Source organism: Parambassis ranga, chromosome 14 (genome assembly GCF_900634625.1).
Source record: "Parambassis ranga chromosome 14, fParRan2.1, whole genome shotgun sequence".
Lineage (NCBI taxonomy): Eukaryota > Metazoa > Chordata > Actinopteri > Ambassidae > Parambassis > Parambassis ranga.
This window is the reverse complement of record NC_041034.1, coordinates 9,589,157-9,610,752: the sequence shown is the minus strand read 5'-3', so window position 1 is coordinate 9,610,752 and position 21,596 is coordinate 9,589,157. Positions and strand designations below refer to the sequence as shown.

The 21,596-nt window shown below is 41.1% G+C and overlaps 1 protein-coding gene across 1 annotated transcript; it reads left to right on the top strand.

The window, feature by feature from the left end:
* Window positions 1-1,770: 1,770 nt before the first annotated feature.
* crebrf (creb3 regulatory factor) lies at window positions 1,771-14,246 on the top strand. The gene is made up of 10 exons (XM_028422194.1): window positions 1,771-1,907; window positions 6,346-6,570; window positions 7,341-7,466; window positions 9,280-9,455; window positions 10,206-11,359; window positions 11,461-11,658; window positions 11,789-11,978; window positions 12,106-12,179; window positions 12,278-12,397; window positions 12,648-14,246. The coding sequence occupies exons 2-10, from the start codon at window positions 6,562-6,564 to the stop codon at window positions 12,764-12,766; spliced, it is 2,166 nt and encodes a 721-aa protein (XP_028277995.1). The 5' UTR covers window positions 1,771-1,907; window positions 6,346-6,561; the 3' UTR covers window positions 12,767-14,246.
* Window positions 14,247-21,596: the final 7,350 nt, after the last annotated feature.

The following is a 21,596-nucleotide window of genomic DNA, read 5'->3' as shown; positions in this document are numbered from 1 at the left end:
AAGCTGTGTTTGTAGTTTTTAGGGCATTCACTCGCATATCACCATCTGTGGGAAAATCCCTGAACTGTACCCTGAACAAAGTGGAAATCTGCTTTCTAAATGTGTCACAAAGCCCAAACAATAGTTTCTATGTTCTTGTGATGTCATGCAAACAGAGGGGGGACTATTAAAAGATGGCAATGCTAAACATTAGGTGTTTTGTGTTTCTCGTCTTCAGTTGTTGGAGAAGTACAGAGTTAAATCACTGGAATTCCCCTATAGGATATTATTTTCTATCAGTTGTACACAACCCACCCCCATCCCACCAAAACACTAATAGTGAACAGCAAAATGAAAGGTAATCAATACCTGCAGGCAGTGTGGTGAATACTCTGTCTGCTACAAGAAAAGCCTTTAACAGTCCAGCTTAAGTAGAAAAAAAGCACAAGACTCTCCAGGGATGCTGTGAATTCTTGTGAAGTCCAATTTCCCTAGAAGTTCAGAAATTCCAATGAACTATCACACACTGCACACACACCATGTTTCATCCCATTCTCTGTGTGATCCTGCAGGCCATTTGATGTGTGTGTAATTGTGTATCAGAAACATAGATAGCCAGGCGTTACTTGCACGACTGCAGCTTGTACATAATGCTTCTGCTGGCTAACTGGTACTAAGAAAGGAGAACACATTACTCCGTTTTTAAACTCATTGGGGGACCGTCCCTTCTCTGACGCGGGTCCTAAACTGTGGAATAAATTGCCTTTGCACCTTAGACAGATTTTATTTTATCTTATTAGTAATTTATTCTACATTTGATAGGCTGTGTACAGCACTTTGGCTGACCTTGTTGTTTTTAGAAGTGCTCTATAAAAAAAGATGGATTGGATTGGATTGGATATATCAGTTATTTATTTCTCCTGAGTAATACTGAAACTGAAAGAAGCATTTTTCTCTCTCCAGTGTTCTTTAAAGGCTTTAAACCATTCTTTTTTTTTCTTCATTTATGCCCTTATGGTCAGTCCTTACCTATGTTTTCACAAGCTGACTCTCTCTTTCCTGTAAAAAGGAGGTGGAGGTTAACAGTTAATGTCTGATTCAGAATGAATCAGACATTAACTGTTAACAGCTCCCCACCAGCTGAACTGAATTTGTTTTTATCCAAAACATGAATGGACTTTTTGTTCTAGATTTTTTGTTAGCAAGTAGATGTTTGCTATATCAGCTGTTTGCTAACCATGTTTATTCTGTTCCAGTCAGTTAACCACAGATGTGCACATTATTTTTGATCTAATCAGGAACTCGGGTAGTATGTAGGTTACTGTACAGCATGTTTTTCTTTTATTAATCAATGTACAAAACTTTCTAGAACCCATCAAATGGATCCATCTAAGTTACCTCCAGTGTTTATCTCGCCTGTCTTTACTAGTGCACTGGTTTTGCTTATGGGGTTCCTTACACTGGCAGAAATGTATTGTACTTTATAATTATGCATAGGCCCTCACTTATAAACAACTAAAAGGGTGCTCTATGCTCAAAAATGTCCATCAGCTGCCTTTACAATACATATGATTAAAAATAAAAATAATCAAAAAGTTTATTTATAATGCAGATGATAGGAAGCACTGACCCTAACCCCGCTGCTCTCTGTCTCTCTCTACAATGTGTCAGTATACTGAAAAAGATAAATTTTTGCAGAAATGTTTTCAGGCAGCCTCAGGCTCTGCTCCTATTGGCCCAGCAGTGCACCACATGGTCGGGTAGTCACGCGCTTTCCAGGAACCCGTCAGGAAGAAGAAAAACAAAACAAACCCGAGAGAGCTTTAACAGCGTGTGGACTCCATTGAAAAGGGAACCTTATTATCTCCAACACGGGGAGCTACACGAGGTCCAACACCAAGCAAGACGTATGCGCGGGCGTCCTAAAAGTGAGTGAGGCCATTATTGGTGCGTTTTGGGGGAACTTACTGGATTAGCTTTAAAGCTAACGGTAGGTCGCTTGTTGTTTTGTATCGAGCCTCAGCTGGGATGAGGAAGGGGGTGGACGGAGGCCATACTGACTGAGCTGCGGGTGAAAAGGAAGCAAATAAATCGCCAGTTCCGCATTAAAAAACACAGTTAATAGCTAGTGAACATGTTTGACGTGTTGCCTTTTGAGCACTGCAGTTTATAGAGCTCTCACAATAAGTGTTAACGAGAGGAAATGTAGCTAGCTAACGCTGATGAGCGGAGATAATTATCGGTCACTGTCAAATGTCACAGTGCGCTAAATCTGTCAAAAATAACCCCGCTGTTTTTAGGCGACAGTGTCCTCGTAAATGTAATAGGCCAGTCTTTGCAAAAGTGGGGAATTTCTGATTCTGGAATAGGATGGTTAAAAAAATGCACTTATGTAAGAAGATTGGCGTGCACTGTACTTTTAAACTGTCACAACCACGCCGAACCACTTTGAATATATATTTAAAAACTAGGCAACACTTTCTTTATTAATCTAGCAGGACATTGGTCAATTAATCTGCGTATTTGTGGTAGTAAAAGCGTCAGCGGGGCAGTGAAATGCTCAACAGTGACTTTTTGCAGCCAGCCTGAGGTCTCGGTAGGTACACGCCCCCCAACACTAAACACATCGAGCAATGCTTGAAAAGGTTCGACAAACCTAGAAATTTCTATGTGATCTCGGGTACATAATACGCCAGAATCCCATTTATAGATTAATTTAGGGGATAGTTTAATCAGCGATTCATTAGTTATTTTAGATTAGTGTGGATTTTTAACCCAACAACGTGCCTTATAGTTTTCCACCCGATCTGAACACATAAACGTTTGATTGGTGGTTTCTTCTCCGGTATGAATACAAACAGTTGTCAGAGATTTACGTTAAGTCTTGTGCTGCATTCGGGTTTTGTGGTAGGTGGTAGATTTAGCTTTAAATGTCTTTTAAATACAGCTATCTAGGCCACTGGCATGTAGGCCTCCAAGTTGTTTATCTTCTGCCTCAACCTAGATTGAAAGTGGCTGTTTATGATGAAGCAGCTTCTGTGATTGGCAGCCGTGGCGGCCAATCACGCACGTCTGGGGGCGGGACGTCATCTTCTTTCGACCAATAGGAAACCGGGATTACGTGGGTGTTGGCACAGGGGGTTAGATTGAGGTTTTGTTTTGCTATGTTGAGGATCTGTGATGAGTGCAGAGACTAGCGTGATACTGGTGACATTTATAGGTTTACTGGTGTTTAGAATAGGTCATTTTTAACCCTTACCTGTCTGTTACATTGTGATGATTGTTGTGATGCAGATGCCTGTGCTCTCAGGCTGTGCTCCTCAATAACATAGAAATCATCACAAAGAGATGCAGGGATGTGGCCTTTTAGAAGAAATGCAGTGTCTCTTTGTAACAGCGAGAGATTGGAACATTTGTATAGTACCACACAAAAGTCAGATCATTAAATTAACCAAATAATAAACTTTTTTCTAGGTTGTAATTATTTGTGTTACTATTAACTATATTTGTGATGTTTAGCACACAAGGCAGTCCTTCTGTTGATAAAGAGAAAAGGAACCCAGACACAGTTACAGAAGTAACTAGAAACAACAACAAGGCTTTCCTTATAAAGTACTAGTGAATGTGAGATCAAGATAGTCTTCTCATCTGAGATTGTATTATTAGCCATTAGCTATTACAGTGATCATCTTGTTCCGTTCTGGACTTAGAATCAGATATAAGTGTAAGTATAGACAAAATCAACAATCAAATAAGTGAAGAGCACATAGTCACTGGTTCTTAAATGTTAAATGCTGATGACACTGCTGAAGTACACTGATGCAAGGGCTGCCCGGTGATTTGAATCAATATTATAAAATATAACATTTGTTTCTGACATCGGTACCTTTTTGAATGTAGTGAATGCAAAGCCACACATAAAATGATCAAATTCCTATAAAGAGTACATCTCAAAACACTTGAATGTCTATGTAACTAATCCTCTGAAAGTCAGCTGAATCAACAGCCCTACTGTCACCAGTTACTTACAATGTCTTGCTATATAAGCCATATAAATAAATAATTAAAATTGATTGTTTGTGAGCATCCTTTGTCAATACCCCAATAGAAAGTTGTAGATTAATGCCAGGTTGTTTACAGAGACTCCTGTGTCCTCTTCAGTAAACGGCTGGCATCTTTTGCCTGTTATCTCTGTAGGGATCAGGGACCGACTGGTATCAGTAGGTAACTCGTTCCAAATAAGACACTGCTGATTGGCCTACTTGGATCACGTCCAGCGTTGTGAGGCAGAGAATGTGAGCTGTTTGCATGATAGTGGAGCTATGCAGAGTCTAAACTGCTCCTTTGTTCTCTCAGTCATGAAGTACCAGAAGGAAAGAAAACATGATGGAAAAAGTTTATTTTTTATTAGATCTGATTTTGTTTGATGATTTACACACAAGGGTGACCAGGGAATTGATCATCCCAAGCATGCATCTTTACCAAGCCATAAATTTAGGCATCTTTTTTTGTTCATTCATTAATGCCAATTACCAGTTGGAAAACATATTGATTATGAGACTTACATGCAATTGTCTTGCTGCTGCTTGACAAATACATGCATGACAAACACACTGTACAGCAGTGGTCTGTCTTATAGACAGAAACCACACATACTGTCGGGTGAGTGCATTTTGAGCCTTTTGTGGTCAGCCACATGTGTGACACTGGCACAGGAAACCATATATTTATAACAGTTAGAAGTGATGAAGCTACTTGGATGAGCAGCGAAACATCTTCAAGAAAACTCTACAAGTCCCGACGCCTTGCTTCGATCTTCTCTACGCATATATTTATAAAAAAAAACCTGTGATCTCACATTGCAGCATGAGTTATTAAGAAAAGCTCAAAATCACATTTTGTAAAGATAACATTTGTTATATGTGCAACATGTCAGCTTTCGTAGTCAACATAGCAGCGCATAAGCGAATGTCAATCAAATTACAGAGGGTTTAGTGTTTTATTAGGCAGGGGATGGGGAAAAAGCTGACCCACAGTTCAACTCCACCCTTGACTAAAATGCACTTCTGAGATGTAACCATGATGCTGCAGAAAATCTGTCCTGTTGAGCAAGCTCTGTGTTCATAAGTTTATCTCAAACATTTCTTGGTCCTTAAAAACAAACATTTGTAAAGAAGGCCTAGGGAAAATCTGACTTCTTGAAGCTGGTACAAGAGTCCTATATTAGACACAGACTCTAGTGGCTTCGAACAAAGTTAAACCCACAAATAACAAGATGTAATGCAGCCTGACCAAAGTCTGAAAGAGAAATGTACCTTTTTTTTAGGGGGGGGCGTCTGTCATTTGCATGCGTTTTTGGTTACTTCTTTCTTTGATAGTAAAAGAGTCAGAATTGATGCAGCTGTTGTTGTGTTTCAGCCATATGTTTTCATATTCTGCTTTTGGTGCAGATGAAACCAGACACAGCTGTTCAGGAAGGAAGTGGACATCTAGATAAAACAATAGTCACAATTAGTATTTAGAGGTTGAGCCCTAAATATATAGTTGATAGGGTACTGTATACATATGCGTATCTATGTGCAAAGATCTGTGCACTTCCTTGTGCTTGCAAAGGTGTTGCTTTTACTATTGTTGTACCTTCAGTGTGCATTGCTGTGTTTTCTGCCACTTCCTGTCTTCTCAATGCAAAGTGTGTGTTCAGGGGTGAGAAGTTCATTTGAGTCAGTCAGCACAAAATGAGAGGGTATAATGTGCCTCAGAGACAAGTTGAATTAGTGAGTGATGTGTCAGCTGATCGTTGCTGGGGTCATGTCTCCGTGCAGATTTCTCATTTATTTACTATGTTAAAGCAACAAAATGATGAAAGATAACTTCAGGCTTGGTGTGTGGTTGAGTTAAAATAATGGTGCTTTCCAAATGATGGGGGAAGCACCATTGATTTCACAAAGACTTTATTTTCACAACATTTGCTGGCAACAACTTGGAGGCTGCAGAGAGATGCAGAGCTCTTTGCTAATTAATAGAATATACAAAAGACAATTTAAACTCATTTAATAATACAAAATCCTTTTTACATAAGCAACTCTTGCTAAAACAATATAGTGAACAAGCAGCTTTGGTTCATAATATTTCAACAATATATTTAGTAGTTGCATTTATCATGCATCTTGTGTAGTCTATCATGAATATTGAATTACAGTTTTGTTTATTCTCTTCGGTTTTTTTTTGCAGGCTTATTTTCCATCAAGTTAGTGTGGGTGTAACAAGTAAACCATGGTTAAAATGCATGTCTTTAGCGAGACATTTCTTTCAACTTTTTCGATTCTATTACTTATGTTCTTTGTTCTCTCTGTGTTTTCACCACAGACCTGAAGCATACGGAGAACTGTGCCACAACCTACCAGACCAAACCAGGTTTAGCCCCCCCCTCCCCCCTCCCCCCCAGCCTCATAGGCTGCATCCACCAGCACTCTGCGATTGCCCTCAGCAGTAATTTATTGTGCTGATCAGACAACCTCACACCACTGGGACCGGACAGGAGACCCAGAGGTTCCTGCCACTGGAGCTAAGTCGTGCCTGGCAATGCCTCAGGTAGGAGGAGCATCAGAAAGAGTAGAACTGTACAGTTCATGACACTGTTATATGCTGTCTGTCTGATACAAAAAGTGATTTTGTTATCAAATGTGAATTAAATGACTCTCAATGCAAAAAAAATCAAAATGCAGTGAAAGACTCAGAGTCAGTGAGACATGAGTCGTTGACCCTGGTTCAGTATGACGTTTCCATAGGCTGCATCCAAACAGCTGCTCACAGCACATAGACAACCAGCGAGCAAACTAATGAAAGAGTATGTGAGAGGGTTATTTTCTGAATCCTAAAAATAAGTATGAAGAAGGATGAGCACTTGATTTCAGATATCCTTTAAGTTCTTTAAATGAATTCACCGAACAACACGATGCAGCTCCATCTGCTTTTTATTCCTCTCATTATTATTCATATTAGACACTGCAGTGATGATTACTCAGCAGTATCTTACATCAACATCAGGTCCTCATGGACCTCCTTGGGTGATGAGCCTTTGAGACTGAGGTGGTGAATGACTGAATAAAGGACTGCATTGCATTTATTAGTATCTAGATCAATTCGTAAGTAAAAAGTAAAAAAAGCAAAAGTCTTGGAATTAAAAACTGAAAGCAAAAATCATACAAATACATGGTACAGTAAAACAACTAATGTAACACTAAACTTGTGTGAACTGATAGGAAGAATGGCAAACTTTGTTTATCATATTTCGGTTTTGTTGCTGTGTGTTCTTGTTTAAAAAGTGGGTTTGTGATTGTTTTTCTCTTATTGTATTGCAGCCCAGCTTCAGTGGGATGGAGCCTCCCTTTGGGGACGCCTTTCAGAACTACTCCTTTGCTGACCAGGCCTTGACCAGCACTGAGCTTCTTGCCACCAGCTCTGACCCAGATTTCATGTACGAATTGGTGAGTGGCTCCACACACCCACATTTACACACACACGCACGCATGTCATCTCACCAAAGCCATGCTACAAATAGGCATGGGCCCTTGCTACCCATCCTTTGAACCTGTCTTCTTTTCACATCAGTCACAGCTGCTCACACTGAGCTGTCACTGGGCCGATACTGAATGAAGGAAAGAAAGTTAAAGATCACCCGCGCTACACATTTATTTTACTGTGACTGAAACATAAATAAACAGGCAGATGAGGCTCTGTGACTTTATGAAGTTACAGACTTAGAACAGAAGTTGTGGAACATATGGATGCCTTCTTAGCCTGGGACTTTTTTCTGTCAGAGTGCAGGCCACTGAGGTCTTTCTTCATCTTGAAGAACAGGTGGTAGTCTGAGGTTAATTAAGTGAATAGAGTTGCAGTTTAAAATACATGTTTCTGGATTGCACTGTATACTCTTAAACTTCTGTAATTTTCAACCACTCATCGAGTTGAACTACACATGTACACACGGAGAGCTGCGTGAGTAATCTGTAGCTACCATGAACTTATCAATCACCCTGTTAATGCAAGCATCTTGTTTGACCTTGCCATGCTGTGCCATAGAAAAATACTGTGTATTGTGCCAGCATGGCTTCAGGGGTAACAGCTGTTCAAAGATGAGCTCAGCACCAGCATCTCCACCCATATTACAAAGCCATATTATGTTACACGGTACAGAACTCAACACACAATACCTGTTTCGGTAAGGTTTAGAAATGTGGCAAAGTCTCATTGTGTGTGTTTTGAGTGTAGCATTTTATGTTAAGTCACGAGTCTGAAGTCACAATTCAGCTATGAATGACTGCAACAGGTCTTTTTTCATAGCAGTATTTGACGGTAATAAATGGAGAGTTCTTGCTATTTGAGGGTGTAACAGCTCTTTATTAATATTTTACCAATTCAGTTTCAACAATTTCTTTGTTAAAAATAATAGCTTAGTACCTTTCACTGTGATTTTGGTTAGAGTAATACTTGTTAAAATTGTAAAACCTGTAAATGAACATTGGTTTCCTGTAACCCAGCTGTGTGATATTTGCCAGGCTCACAGACAAGTGAAGCAGCTTCAAACAGAAAGCTCTCCTGTCGCTATTCAGGCTGTCAGCTGCAGGTGTCTACCTCAATTTACTGCCCGCTACAGACTAAACAAAAGTGATTCATTGATGCGCTCTCAATTTCCCGCTCCATAGTAACACATTAACAGGATGATGCCGTGTAGGATGACCTGCCATCTACTTCAATCCTTCACTGTGGTTTTTATTTAGCATAGCCAGGCTTTAAGCCTATAAAGCTGTTCTGTAAGGTACCCTTGCATTCTTTTCATAACACTCACAACACACAAAAAAATACTCATATCTGCCTTTGGCCTTCAGTGAGGTGTAATCAGTATCCAGTCACAGGTCAAATGGCCCTGCAGTAATCCTGGGTGGGTGGGTATTTATTAGCTCCACCTCAGCAGTAATGGAAACATGACACCCAGGTGGAAACTCTTATATTTGTTCCTTTTCCAGCTTGTTGCTATGACACACTTGTCACCTGCGTCTTTAACTTGTGTGACTCTCTGCCACAAATTTCATCTGTCACAGCTCAAGCAGTTTCCTTCAGTCATTTTCACAGCATGTAAATGAACCTTTGTCTTTAATAGAACAACATCTGTACTTTCCACTCTTTCATATCAGAAATCTCACCAACATCACCAGTGTATAGTTGTCAAGGTATAATTAAAAACATTGTGTAACTCACTACTTGCTTAACTCACTGTTGTTTATCCACTCATCCCTGCAGGACAGAGAAATGACCCACAGGCAGAGCCCCTGCGGCGACAGCATTGTAGGGGTTGGGGATGGAGGCAAGGAGGTGGAGGGCGGCATGGATCAGCTCATGGGTCTGGGGGAGAGTGAGACGGTCTGCAGCAGCTCAGCGTTCGAACAGTGGGACACCTACTGGGAAGACCTCACCAGGTAGTGGATTATTTATGTATCTATTGCTGCCTTTTACTTGATAAGCTGTTGAATAACTACAGCAAGTAATTGAGGCATGAACCATGTTGAGGAACTTTATGACTAATTAATAGTGGCGATTAACTCATAAATAAAAAATTAGATATTGTGTTTCACTTTTCCTTCCTTTTTCTTTTTTTAAGCTGATGATAATAACGATAATCAATCTCTCAATGTCTTCAAGAAGCTCCATTAGTATGAGTAATATGACTGAATTTTGCTGTAAGGAAATTACAATCAGAAATTAAGTCTGTTTAATTTGTTTACCTAAGAGTTTACATAGTGTTTACTGTCACTAACCAATAAACATTATGGCACATCCTCATGGTTTGACTCTGACATAGATGCAGATACAGATAGGCCTTTCTCGCAGGCAGGGAATCTTTTAGAGACCAATAAACAACAAAGCAGCTGGCTGCCGCAGTCTCTTGGGGTCTCAGGTGATGCTTCGTCTGTCCTGCAGCTACCCTGATGCTTTGCTGCCAAAACAGTTGGCAATAGAGGGCAGATAAAAGCCTCTAAAGTCTAAATGCTATTAAAAACAGATATGAAATAGTGCTGGTTGTTGCTGGGCCACTTGAAGGGTAGATTGAGGTTAAATGTACAGATTAAGGTGTCTGATGATTCTGCTGCAGCCTTCCAAACATTCTGATGAAGGTGCAACAAGGATAAGTAGTATAGACATTTTAAAGGCATGTCTGTGTTTGACAGATACACACGGCTGGCCAGCTGTGACATCTGGGGTACCAAAGAGGTGGACTTCCTTGGTTTGGATGACTTCTCCAGTCCGTACCAGGATGAAGAGGTGATCAGTCGAACTCCGACACTGGCTCAGCTCAACAGCGAGGATTCACAGCCTGTTTGTGAGGTGCTCTATCCCCCTGCTGACGTGAGCCTGCCTGCCCCCCAGCCTCAGTCTCAGCCACCCCAGCTTCCCGGTCACAGTAAGAGACTCCTGATCCCTGGTCAAGGACTGGCCGCCGGCTTGGTACGGCCGTCCATGACTTCCACATCCTCCTCCCGTCCTTCACGCAGCCTTCTCCCAGACTTTCCTGAAGGCTCCCAAAAAGCAACCAGACCTGTTCCCTCCAGCACAGAGACCATCGCCAAGACCCAAAACCACCTTAGTCTTATCCAAGACCATGGACAAGCTCAAATAAAGCCCCTGATACGAGAAACCAAGATGACAGGCTCATCCTCTCACAGCTCTGACTTTGTGCGGAAGGCTAAAGTCCGTGTCAGCTCTGTACACAAAGCTCAAGCTGAAATGCCTACCCAGATGGATGTTGAGAGGGCAGATGCACCTCTGCCTCTTTCCCAGCCTCAAGATGAGAAGGCCTCCACTTCCGCAAGTGCCGCCTTGGTTGGACTCCCTGTTGCTGCAGGTGGCAGCCTTGCAAGCTTTGAGAGGAGGGGAGAGGGGACAGGGAGGAGGGAAATGCCAGTAGGCTGGTCTGCTAATGTGCCTCAACTGGTGGAGGCGAGCCAGGCTCTGGAGGGCAGCACCTCTGGGCTGGTGAGCAGCGATAGTGTGGCAGGTGCAAGTGGTGGTGGCAGTGTTCTGGTTGTCTCTGGCACAGAGAAGACCAAGGAGGAGGAACACAACTATTCTCAATTCCTGACCCGCAGCCGACTTGCCAGCAGAGCCCTCTCCCAGCTTGAGGAAGATGACGAGGAGGATGACGAGGAAGAGGCAGAAGAGGAGGAGGGCGATGGGCTGGAGCTTGATGATGAAGACCACGATGAAGGTTTTGGCAGTGAGCATGAGTTGTCTGAGAATGAGGAGGAGGAAGAAGAGGAGGAGGAGGATGAAGACTATGAAGCAGACAAGGACGATGACATGAGCGACGCCTTCTCCGAGCCAGGTAGCCATCGTCCATCTAAACATTGCTGGTTATCATTAGTTAGCCATGACTTAAAATTTTAATGTTTCTGTGTGGCTTTATCTCCCTACTGCTGTTTGCAGGCTGTGATGTGGAGCTGATGGAGGACATTAAAGGCCTGACAGCAGGAGTCTCCAGCCGAAAGCGAGGAAAGCGCCGCTACTTCTGGGAGTACAGCGAGCAACTCACCCCATCCAAACAAGAGCGCATGCTTAAGCCGTCTGAGTGGGACAGACACACGCTGCCTAGCAACCTATACCAGAAGAACGGGCCTCTCCATGGTACACACACACACTTATATAGATTGTTCATAGGCAGATTTTTAAAGATTTAGAAGACAACAGTTTACATACTTGTGTGCCATTAGTTAAATGTGACGCTTTTATCTTGACATTTTTTGTTTGTTTGCAGGAAAATACATGCTTAAGAAGTCTCGCCGCACAGACGTGGAAGACCTGACTCCTAATCCACGCAAGCTGCTGCAGATCGGCACAGAGCTGCGCAAACTTAACAAGGTGATCAGCGACTTGACCCCTGTCAGCGAGCTGCCGCTGACTGCACGACCAAGGTCCCGTAAGGAGAAGAACAAGCTGGCATCCAGGTAAGACGTGCAATAGCAGGACATCTCCACACTATCAGTTAAAATGTAGCCGAGATAATGAGCTGAAGGTCCTGTTTCTCAGAGAAGCCCTCTTTTTATAACCTTTGCATGTGTGTGTGCATTGTAGAGCTTGCCGTTTAAAAAAGAAGGCCCAGTATGAAGCAAACAAGGTGAAGCTTTGGGGACTCAGCACAGAGTATGGTATGTATAAACTTTTGATGATCAGAAAGTCTTTGTGTTGCGTGTTTTTATGTTTTAAAAACATCTGAGTGGCTAATCGGTGATCGTTCCTTTCACAGATCGCCTGCTGTTCGTCATCAATGCTATCAAGGAGGAGATAGTGGTCCGAGTGGAAGACTCTTCCCCACGTCCAACCAACATGACCGACACTCTGGAGCGTCTCATCCAGGAGACACTTGGTGAGAATTAAGAGCCTAAATTAGTTTACACTGCAAATATTTCTTGTGAAGAAAATGATTACAAAAACTCTGTCTCTATAATTCAAAATGAGGACAAATAAACTATGTGACCCAGACCTAATTAATGAAATGTCTAAAATGTCTGAAAATGTTAACAGCTAACTCAACGCTGTCGTCATGATGATTTTCTGCACTCTTCTCTAAAATTGCACGTACAGTGTAACATTTCTGATCATGTCTGTGTGTGCAGTGCCATCACCCGTTGCTGGGCAGACTTCGGACTTTGTCAACAAGATCCTGGAGAACACCGGACGCGGAGATCCCACCGGCGGACTCGTCGGCCTGCGCGTCCCAACCTCCAAAATCTAGACACGCCGCTGTCCACTGAGAGGAGTGGACTAAGTGTTACCACCGTGCTGTCCCATTGTAACTATGCTCCCCTCTGCATGCCCCTCCAACCCAGAGAACATACACATTGTTAGTCACACAAACACACATACCACTCCCCGTACGTGTATGTGTGCTTGTTTTTGCCATGCACCCGTATGGCGTACACCCTTGCTTCCTGTCTCTGTCACATCGCGTGACATCGAGTCAGCACGTCATTGTTTCCCAACTCATCGTGAACCTATGTTGGGAAGAGCACCTTTAAAAGCAAGTGATGGTTAGGTGTATAGCTAATAGCACGTCCTAAATCTACTGGTGATTATTAGATGTGTTTAACATAGCATTGTGTAGGGTTGGTTCAGTTGGAGTTCTGCTTCCAGGTCACATGAGTGTAACCACTGGAATACTTTCACTCACTTTGTTTGGGGTAGTAATGATCACAGAGGAAGAACTGTTACACGTCAGGCTCCATCAGAGGTTAAAAAAAAAGAACTTCACATTGCATGGCAACAAAAACTAAAACTCCAGGTTGTTAAATTAAACCAACGTTAAGCACTTTGATATAATATAGACAGGCTACGACAGCCGAGAAAGAAGCGTTTTGGGGTGGCAGGAAATATTTTGTATTGAAGGCCTAAATATGTTCATGCCATCCCCAGTTTGCCAATCAGCTCTTCAGGAGTAAAAAAAAGTGGATGATTTTAGTAAATGATTAGATTCTGAATTTGACATCCTCCTGATGAAGCGTGTTTCAGGCAGGAGAAAGCAGCATATTGTTTCCCTTGAACAACAGAAGGTTGTTGACCATGTGAAGAGGAGGTGCATGTAGCATGGTGCTTTTTGGCCTTCTGCTGGTTATAACTGGACTGGTTGAAACAGGCATTTTGCCAGTGTGGAAATAGACAGACAGACTGGGAGGAATGTGATGATGATGATGGCAGTGAAGAAGATGACATACACCGCGATCCATCTCCTCTTGGAATCTGTACATAAACGTGTCTCCCAGTGAACTGCACCGGCTCCCCTTTTTGTACAGTAGAGATGACCCGGCAGTGTGGTGATGACAGTTTGGTGTGTTCATACTAGTGTTTGATCAGAGTTCTATTCATTGTGCCTTGTTTGTATGTATGTATGTATGTATGTGTGTGTGTGTGTGTGTGTGTGTGTGTGTGTGTTTCTGCAAGCCTGAGTGAGTGTGTGTGTGTGTGTGAGACTAAATGAGAAGAGGATGATTGGTCAGAACTCCCCGAGGTCCAGTCTAGGAGAGGACTACTTTACGCAGAGGGAGGTTATTAGTGAGTGTGAGGAGGAACTCATTGTGGGGTTTGTGGTGTATTTCAGTTGTCTAAAGATATTCTGAATGTACATAAACAAATGGAAGCTCTTTTGCGTGATGCCACAGAGTCTGTGTATATAGGAGGGCTCTGCAATAGATTACTTTTGGTTTTTGGTACTCTTGTCTTGGGGGATTTGGGGGGTGGGGGTGGGAGGGTTAATGATATTTTTTGTTTAGAGTTACAAAAAAAATATTTGCACACTATATTTTGATTGTTTTTTGTACCAAAGACACATGCAACGAAATGGCGACCAGCCAGTTAAAGTAAGGTTTTGCACAGCTTACCTGACGCCGTATTGAATGTAAGAAATGTGGGAGGGTCAGGGAACTTCACAGAACTGTGAAATTAGCTTGGGTCCAATTCTGTACAGAAAAGGAACATTCATTTGATTTTTTTTAAATCTAAAAGAAATTAACCCCATCTGTGGGCTTCTCCAGTAGATTTGTTGCTTAGAAAGCATTCCTGAACTGATTTCTCCCTCCTCATGCTAATTGTGTTAATAGCGCTACCTAGGATTAAAAACTGAGAGCGCGAGTAGATAAGCTATGTTACATTTTTGCTTTTTTTTGTCAAAATGTCACCTACAGTAACCAAAATGTTATGTTCCTGTGTCACTTTTTTATTTCTGTATGTAGGCGAGGTATAGTTCATCAACAAAGTAGTAACTGAATTGTGTTTTAAAGTACTGTATATAGATACATTAATGATATATCTATCAATGGTGAAATGCCACTTTTCATGATTCATTTTAAGCATGACACATTTCTAAAAGCCTATCCTTGCATCAAGAAAGTTAGAGGAAAAAAATACACAAAAACCAAAAAAAGATCTTGGTATATTTTTGTATTTTAGCTGCCTGCTAGGTTTCCTGTTGGCTTGGAGGTGTTCATCAGAGGAGGAGGTGTGGAGGAAAACAGGAGGAAGGTCTTAAAATGCAAATCTGATTTTTGTTTGAGCTATAAACTGAAACTTCTCCTTGTGGGCGAAGTGAAAATCAGGACTGGATGTATGTAAAACACAATGCAGTGAAGCCTCAGTGTAGTCTGTAATGAGGATGAGGATGTGCTGCCTTTAAAGGGAGGACAGGGACGGGTCCAGCGGATGTGAGAGCAGATGATCCAGCTGCAGTGTCATCTCACATGCTGTAAGAAAGCCAAAGCCGCTTTTGTCAGATTGATCTGGATTCAGCACTGGATTATTATGAAGCTGGTCGAATTTCCTCTTTGAAACTGATCTGCCTTTGTGACAGGTTGATGCGTCGTGTCCTTGTTGCCTCCTCAGAGGAAAAGCTATTCTTCCAGAATTCTTTTAGTCATCAGGCAAAATATGAAAACTAAGAGTTAAAATGAGGCTGCGTTCAGGTTCGATTTGAACAGAAGAAAGTCCTCCTTCACAGAACAAGAACATCTTTCTGTATTGTGTGATTAAATAACAGCTAGTGCTACATATAATATATTTTTACTGTTTTCCGTTCCGTCTAAAAAGGGAGAAATGGTGCTTTTTTCTGAAACTAGAATGATGAGTATACATGATTCTTATTTGACTTCTTAGTCTAGTTGTAGCCTAATGACTTGCTCTCCCTTACCGTCCATAGCTATTTTCTTAGTTGTGAGTTTGTTTTTTTTGTAAATAGACTATTAAGTTAGTATGTATCTTCTAAATGTTAGACATATGTATAGAATACTCTATCCTATATGTTTAAAAACAAAAGCACTTTGTCCAAAAAAGAGAAAAAAAAGAAAAAAATCAAAAGAAAAGAAAAGCATTTTTCTTCCATTTGCTGCTAAAATGACCTGGTGTGAATGCTGCAAGTGTACTTGATGACTACTTGCTAGGATAGGTCTATTACATGACTTGGCTAGGTCTATGAACTAGTAAGAGAAAAGGTGTGTGTGGCCTGACAAAAGGTTGGATCTACATGTTTCTGAAGCCAAGAAATGATATGAGGTCTGTGTATGAGAGCGTATCATGGCTTGGCTTTGGGAAGCCCAGTGTCTTGACAGGAAAAGGTCTATTTCCTGGGCAGGCACCGTATGGTGGTATATTTGTGGTCTTAAATTTAAAAAAAAAAAAAAAAAAAAAAAAAAAAGAGGGTTTTGATTCCAGGGCCCCTACATTGATCCTGATGCTGACCCCCTTGGCGTCACGACTCATTTGCCTTCAGTAGAGGTTTCCTATGGAAAAACTGATTCTGCTTTGGCTTCCTCTTCAGGGTGATGTACAGTGTAGACACATTTCTTCAGAGAGCTATATTGTTATCATTTGTAAACTGATTTCTACTTGTGACTTAATGAGGAGGGTGTTTTAGCCTGGGGCGGCCTGGAAGCACTTATTTAAAAGGTGCTGTTCCAGGCCGCCTTGGGGGAAGTTACTATATCACTGTACTGTATGGCAAGCCAATTACAAATGGAGACTCAATCCGGACACTTATTGCCTTCTTAAATAACACACACAAAGAAAAATAATAACATGGCAGACATGTTCTGCCAGTCTGGTCAACAACAACTACAATAACAACAAAACCATTCAGCCTGATTGGCTCAACACAACCTGGACTGAAGTAGCAGACATGGGGAAATATATCTGAAAACGGCTTCAGACGTTTTCTTGTGCTCAGTTGTGTCTTCTGCGACAATACTTGAAGCTTTTTTCAGCTATGATTTCATCCAGGTCTGGTATAGGGGGTCAACAGTGGTTAAAAGGGCCTCTGGTTGACGGCCAGCTGACAAGTGAAGCGAGTGTTTTGCTGTCGATCACGAGGCTGGTTCACGAAAGAGTCCTCACAGGTTTTTACATTTAACGTGATAGGCGCAAGCTGTGCAACTTTACATTCAAACCAGGAGACTCTGTGGCATTTTAACAGTCAAGGAAATGAGTGAAAATCCACGCCAGTAAAAATATTCCTTTTTCTTTTTTTTTTTTTATTTCTGCTGACATGAATCCTATACAGTCAACTATTAAGCTAATAGAGTGTGTAACTGTGCTACTCTTGTCCAATAAAAAGCTACGTGGATCCATAAAGCTCTTCTTCAGCAAATCAGGGTAATATCGTTCTTCTATCTGTCATATGTGATGACATATAAAATCAAAAGAAAATATATTTATGTATTCCAATTATTGTTGCCATTCTTTACTCTGTACAAAATATTATGTGTGTGCGTGTGTTTGTTATAAATTATCAATGTCAATCAATATGGTGCAATGCTCTATACACAAAGTGAAAAAGAATAGGCCAACACACTTTTGTCACAAGAATTCACACAGTTTCTCTGCTTCCTCTAAATTGGTCACAATCTGCAACATCTCCCTCTCATAGAAGGATTTGACTCAGATAATCCAAAAAAAAAAGGCATCAGGATTCAGATCCACTCACAAACAGCATGTCCAGCCCTTCCACCCTGACCCTGACTTTCTGTTAGTGACATAATTTCACTGTTGGACCAATCAGAGGAAGATTCACACTGATTCTTGCTCTAAACAACAACAGAATGAGAGGAGGGTTATTATTATTATTATTATTATTGACTCGTATGATTGTTATTGTTAAACATACCATTATCTCTTTTGTAAAAGCCAGTCTGTTAGATTTGACACCATTGCCTAAAGTCAAAGAAACAAGGGTTTGATTGACGACCTGATTGATGACCTCAAGCATGATGCTTTGTATAACTCGTTGGGATTTACAGATACTTTCCAAGACATTTCCTGGAAAGAGCTACTGTATGTGATTCAGTCATGGCGACGGTGGCGGGGCCTGAGAAACGTTAAGATGGACAGTTAGCATCAAGCTAGCAAAACATGGTGCGTGTTTAATACACCACCATGTATGATTATTATTATTTTGACTTTCATAGAGGGTGATGAAGAATTCATAGATAGTGAAAAGTTTTGACATTTTTTAATAAGACTTAAGATGACGTCACATTTCTGACCCTTTTACCAGATGTTTGCTAAAATTTTTCTCGATATGCTGCAATTTTGCAACATCCACTCTTGCAGCATCATTTGTGGCTCTAGCAAGTTGCTAAGTCAGTCAGCTTCAGACAGGCCTAAGAAGTTAGCAAAAAGCTAAGAAGAGTTTCGCTACATAAAAAGCCAGAAAGGGGGGCCCCCGGGAACTGGTAGAGACTAAAACTGGAGGAAAAAGAAGACAATATTGTATTTAAAAGATTAGAAACACAACCCTAATGTTTTCTATCATATATTCCTGTAATTATTATCATAATACAGTAGTTGTTTTCAGCAAACTTCTTGAAAATGTGAATCAGTAAAATGATGGTTGACACTTCTGCTAGCTGTGTTGTCAGCTCTCACAGTCTGGCTTCGAGTTCTTTTTTTTTTTTTTGTTGTGACATTTCAAATGTTTCCTCCTACTCATGGACTGCCCGTGTTGCTTGTGTGTTGCTTAAAAGAGACACACTCGATCCTCAGAGGCTGTATGCTTACTGCCCTCCGTGTTTATTTTACCAGAGGCGAGAATGCGGCAGGAGTTATGTTTCTGCATGCCAATTCCTTGCATAGTGCTGAGAGAATCAAGTGACGCTTGGAGCTCCTTGCAGATTGGGAAATAATCTGGCCAATCATAGGGAAGGCTCTTCAGAGTTGTTGCATGGCTTTCTTTGGGGCTCTCTTTACTCTCAGTTGTATGGTTTCATACTTGCTGCTATTGAATGAGCACAAAGAGACTTTTTGGTTTAGGATGTCCATGACACGCAGTATATTAATACAAAACACCTTTTCCCCTGTTTTTTTATATTTGTTTCCTTCAACAGTCAAAAAAAAAAACCAACAGCGTTACTCACCTTGCACTTGGTTTTAACACATACAAACAATTCTTTGAATATGATGCCTGCTGAACCAGGTGCCTTAATCAAATATATGAGAACACAAATCTGCACCTTTTGTCAGTCTGGAGGGGGTTTCCCTGCAGAAAACAAGGGGGCTGGGTTTCCCAAAACCTGAACTTGAACTTAACCCTGAATCATTTTGTAAATCAGCAGACAGCTTGTTTGTCTGGGTCATTTGCTATTAAAGTATTACTGGAGGAGAGCGAACAGAATTGAAGTGGTTTTGGGAAACCTGGTTCTGTTTTTAAACTCCTTCTCTGCCCACTACGCCACGTTATTGTGTTTTCTGTATTGGCTGCTGCTGCTGCTATCACCGCTGGTGTGTCCGTGTAGCAAAGAGCAAACTTCCACTGTGTCTGAGACAGAGGGAGACCTGGGCCTGCTTTTTACCTATAGTTAATTACAATGCATTCTTCTTCTTCTTCTTCTATGGTTTCGACATGGAGCACTGTGTTGCTGCCTCTTGAGACCTTTATTCCGAGACAGAGGAAAAAAAACAGAAAACAGAACTGTCCTTTTCTTAACTTTGCTATAATGAAGTGCCAGACCCTCCTTGAAGTCAGTGTTGGCACTGCGAATGAAGCGACAAACTGAGCATGGAGGTAAACTGTGGTGCTAATCCTGTCAGTGGCTGGGTGCTAACATGGCTGTGTCGAATAGCTGTATTAGCCATATTATTCCTTCTGTTGATGACTCTGGTCAGTCTCGTGTTTCTGACTGCTGCACTGCTGTATTGCCGACGTAGCGAGGTATAACTCTGCTGCTGCTGCTTTGCTGATGAATGTAGACTAGTCTTCCTCAGCAGGATCACACAGTCAGACGACAGTGTCTGGTGGCGCTTTTTGTTTTTTTTGTTATATCCTGTTGTTCCATTTTAGTTTGGAAGCTCACAGAGGGAGACTCAAGATCCAGAAAGATCATGAATGTTGTATCTTTATACGGCCGCTGTCCTGCTTTTATGTTTTATTATTAATATTATGGTTTGATATTTATGCTCTGACTCCATTAAATGTTGCACATTTTATTTTTTCCTAAATTATATTTTATTGCCATTTTTTTCTCAGATCCCAGTGTTTATAGCATTTCTTTGATATTTATTTGTTTAATCCTGTATTTTAACATGCAAGGAGACAATTTATTGACACTTTGCCACGAGTCAGAGACTTCACATCAGATTCAAAGTCACAATGAAAACAGCATGGTGTTTTTGTTTTTAGCCTAATCCTGACCTTCATGTTTTTTTGTTTGAGTTAAAATTATGAGATTGAGATTTTATATTTATATTAGTTTCAGTGATTATTCGACCTTTTAAGAAGGGAAACAGGATAAAGTGTGGTTTCATTGTGAGTTTGAGGAAAATCTGTGAGGCCCGTGAAGCGTTTCGTCATCGCAGGTTTGCTGCTCTCAGACTGAACCTCATGTTGGCTCATGACTCTGGACGGAGGTGTTGGACACTCCACAGACTTTAGGAGTTATCTGGCTTGTTCAAAATTGGTCCATTTTATAAAACGTCGAGATGTTTTGCCCTTCCGGGTGCTTTTTTTTTTATTTTTAATGTTTTTTCAGAAGGGCTTTGGTTCGCAGTCGTCTCGTCAGGGAGCCCCTGAGATTAGCCAGGGGTCATTTAAAGGCTGGTGGGCAGAGACGCCATACCTTCCCCTGCTTTGAATGAAAGGGGAGTGGTTTGTTTCCTCTTCTGCAGACTGATCTTGTTCAAACAAACAACAACTCAACTCTCGACAATAAATACAAAAAAAACCCTCTTTCTATATCTACACACGTTCAAATCCTCATCCAACACTGCAATGATTTACATCTCCTTCCAGACTTGCCAAAATGCATGAAGCAAGAGACATTTAAGAAAAAAAAAGAAAAATCTTTAAGCATCTGTTTCTTTTCTCTCTTTTGATTTCAATAATAACAACAAAGAGTAAGACAATTTTATAGGAACCCCATACAAGTCCAAACATGTAGAAGATGTGGGAGGTTATCGGTCATCCTGAGCTCCACAGCTACATGCCGTTGTTATGATGCTTCTGGTCTTGTATGGTACTTATTTGACTAGATCAACAGCATGGGATCTTTCTGTAGTTAGTCCTGTGTGTGTTCCTCTCTCCCCAGTCTCAGTAGGAAGGCTGTACTTCATTGCTAAGTGCTCTACAATAGATCTCTTGGTGATTACATTTTCATAAAGAAGCAAAACCTGCAGAAAGTGTATCCTGCTGAAACTAACTTGATCCTCTCTTTAGCAACGACGTCTATATTTGTAGTTCACATATATGCCTGTTCAAATACAATATCTTGACAGTTGTTATATTTATGTTGTGTAATAAATGTTGTGCTGGGTTTATACTTTTATTTTGACTAACTTTTTTTGATTTCCATTGTATTTTTTGTTTTTCTTGGAGGCACAGTGGGTGGCTTTATGCACAAGCATGGAAATGTAAAAGAATGTTTTTTTTTTCATTTTGGTTTGTACTGTAACAGCCCATTCTATTTCAGAGCTTCTGACAGGGTTCTTTGTTTTGTTTTTTGTTTTTTTTGTCAGTTTCAGCTGCTCAACATCCTGCGGACACCTGCCCTGAATCTCTGTTGTGTTATTGTGCCTCTTTTTATTTTGTTTTTTTT

What these genes read in the sequence shown, in the direction of transcription:
- crebrf (XM_028422194.1), top strand. An exon ending in TACTGGGAAGACCTCACCAG is followed by an intron (nt 9,456 to 10,205) that starts GTAGTGGATTAT and finishes TGTGTTTGACAG; the next exon opens with ATACACACGGCTGGCCAGCT. An exon ending in TCTCATCCAGGAGACACTTG is followed by an intron (nt 12,398 to 12,647) that starts GTGAGAATTAAG and finishes CTGTGTGTGCAG; the next exon opens with TGCCATCACCCGTTGCTGGG.